Raw genomic sequence first — 1101 nt, forward strand, 5'->3', positions numbered from 1 at the left:
CGCCCTGGGAGGCGGCCATCTGCCCTAGTGCAGCCCAGGGGTGGTGGGGGCAGGGGTGCTGAGAAGGGAGGTGCCCAGGGTCCCCCGGGGCTGGGTGCCTGCGGGGCGGGGTGAGGTGGAGAGGGGCGGGGACGTACTGCAGCTCTCCTCGTCCGAGTTGTCCCCGCAGTCGTTGTCATAGTCGCACTGCCAGCGGCCTGGCACACAGCGGTTGTTCTTGCAGCGGAACTGGTAGGGCTCACAGGTGCGCTCATCTGGGGGAGGCCAGGTGTGGGGGCAGACGTCAGGGTCTCACACAGGACAGGCCCGGATGGCCAGGGGTGGTTAGGGCCAGGGCGGGGAGAATGGGCACTCTAGCCTAAGACAGCCTACATGGGGAGGCAGTGCTCTGAGATGCAGGGTCTACAAGGAGGTTATGGGGGGAGCTGCTTTGGGAGAGGATTAACAGATCTCATAGATTCTGAACAGGCATGTGCTGATGAGGTGCTAGTGGGTGCAGGGACAGGGGAATGAGACAGGAGGAGGTGGGCACAGGGAGCCTGACGCCAGGCCACGTGGAGACCCAGTCAGCAGGCAGCCCGGCTCTGCCCCGTCGGTGGACACCGCCGCGCCCCTACCCGGGCAGGATGCCTTCCTCCAGGAGGAGGGGCTAGGGAAGCTCACCACATTCTTCCTTGGGCTCGTCAGAGCCGTCGCCACAGTCATCCTCCCCGTCACACTTCCAGCGTGCCGGGATGCAGCGGCCTGAGTCCTTGCAGCGGAACTCATCCACCCCGCAGGTCATCTGGGCTGCAAGGGGGTGGGCCCAGTGGTGAGGGGAAGGCTCTTTTCAGGAACTTGCAGTGAAGGTGGGGAGCGGGTGGGTGCAGCCACTGGGGGATCTAGTGTGGGGGTGGTGGGAGCGGCAGACACCATAGAGGAACGACGGGCTCCAGGGGCAGGGGCTGGGATGGGGGTCTCTGTGAGAGGCAGGCTCCGGGTTCCAGGGGCGCCAGGCAACTCACTGCAATTGGCAGGCTCGTCACTGCCGTCCACGCAGTCGTTGTCCCGGTCACAGACCCAGACTCGGGGGATGCAGCGCTTGGTGATGGAGCACTGGAA

The 1101-nt window shown here is 65.4% G+C and overlaps 1 protein-coding gene across 1 annotated transcript; it reads right to left on the bottom strand.

Moving 5' to 3' along the window:
- Positions 1 to 24: 24 nt before the first annotated feature.
- Positions 25 to 1095, bottom strand: LOC105310742 (prolow-density lipoprotein receptor-related protein 1-like; the record flags this gene model as incomplete). The annotated part of the gene is made up of 3 exons (XM_011386862.2): positions 25 to 254; positions 664 to 789; positions 1005 to 1095. Coding segments are annotated over 3 exons (447 nt in total), but the record flags the coding sequence as incomplete, so codon positions are not given.
- Positions 1096 to 1101: the final 6 nt, after the last annotated feature.

The sequence above is a fragment of the Pteropus vampyrus genome, unplaced genomic scaffold (assembly GCF_000151845.1).
Source record: "Pteropus vampyrus isolate Shadow unplaced genomic scaffold, Pvam_2.0 Scaffold10473, whole genome shotgun sequence".
Classification (NCBI taxonomy): Eukaryota; Metazoa; Chordata; class Mammalia; order Chiroptera; family Pteropodidae; genus Pteropus; species Pteropus vampyrus.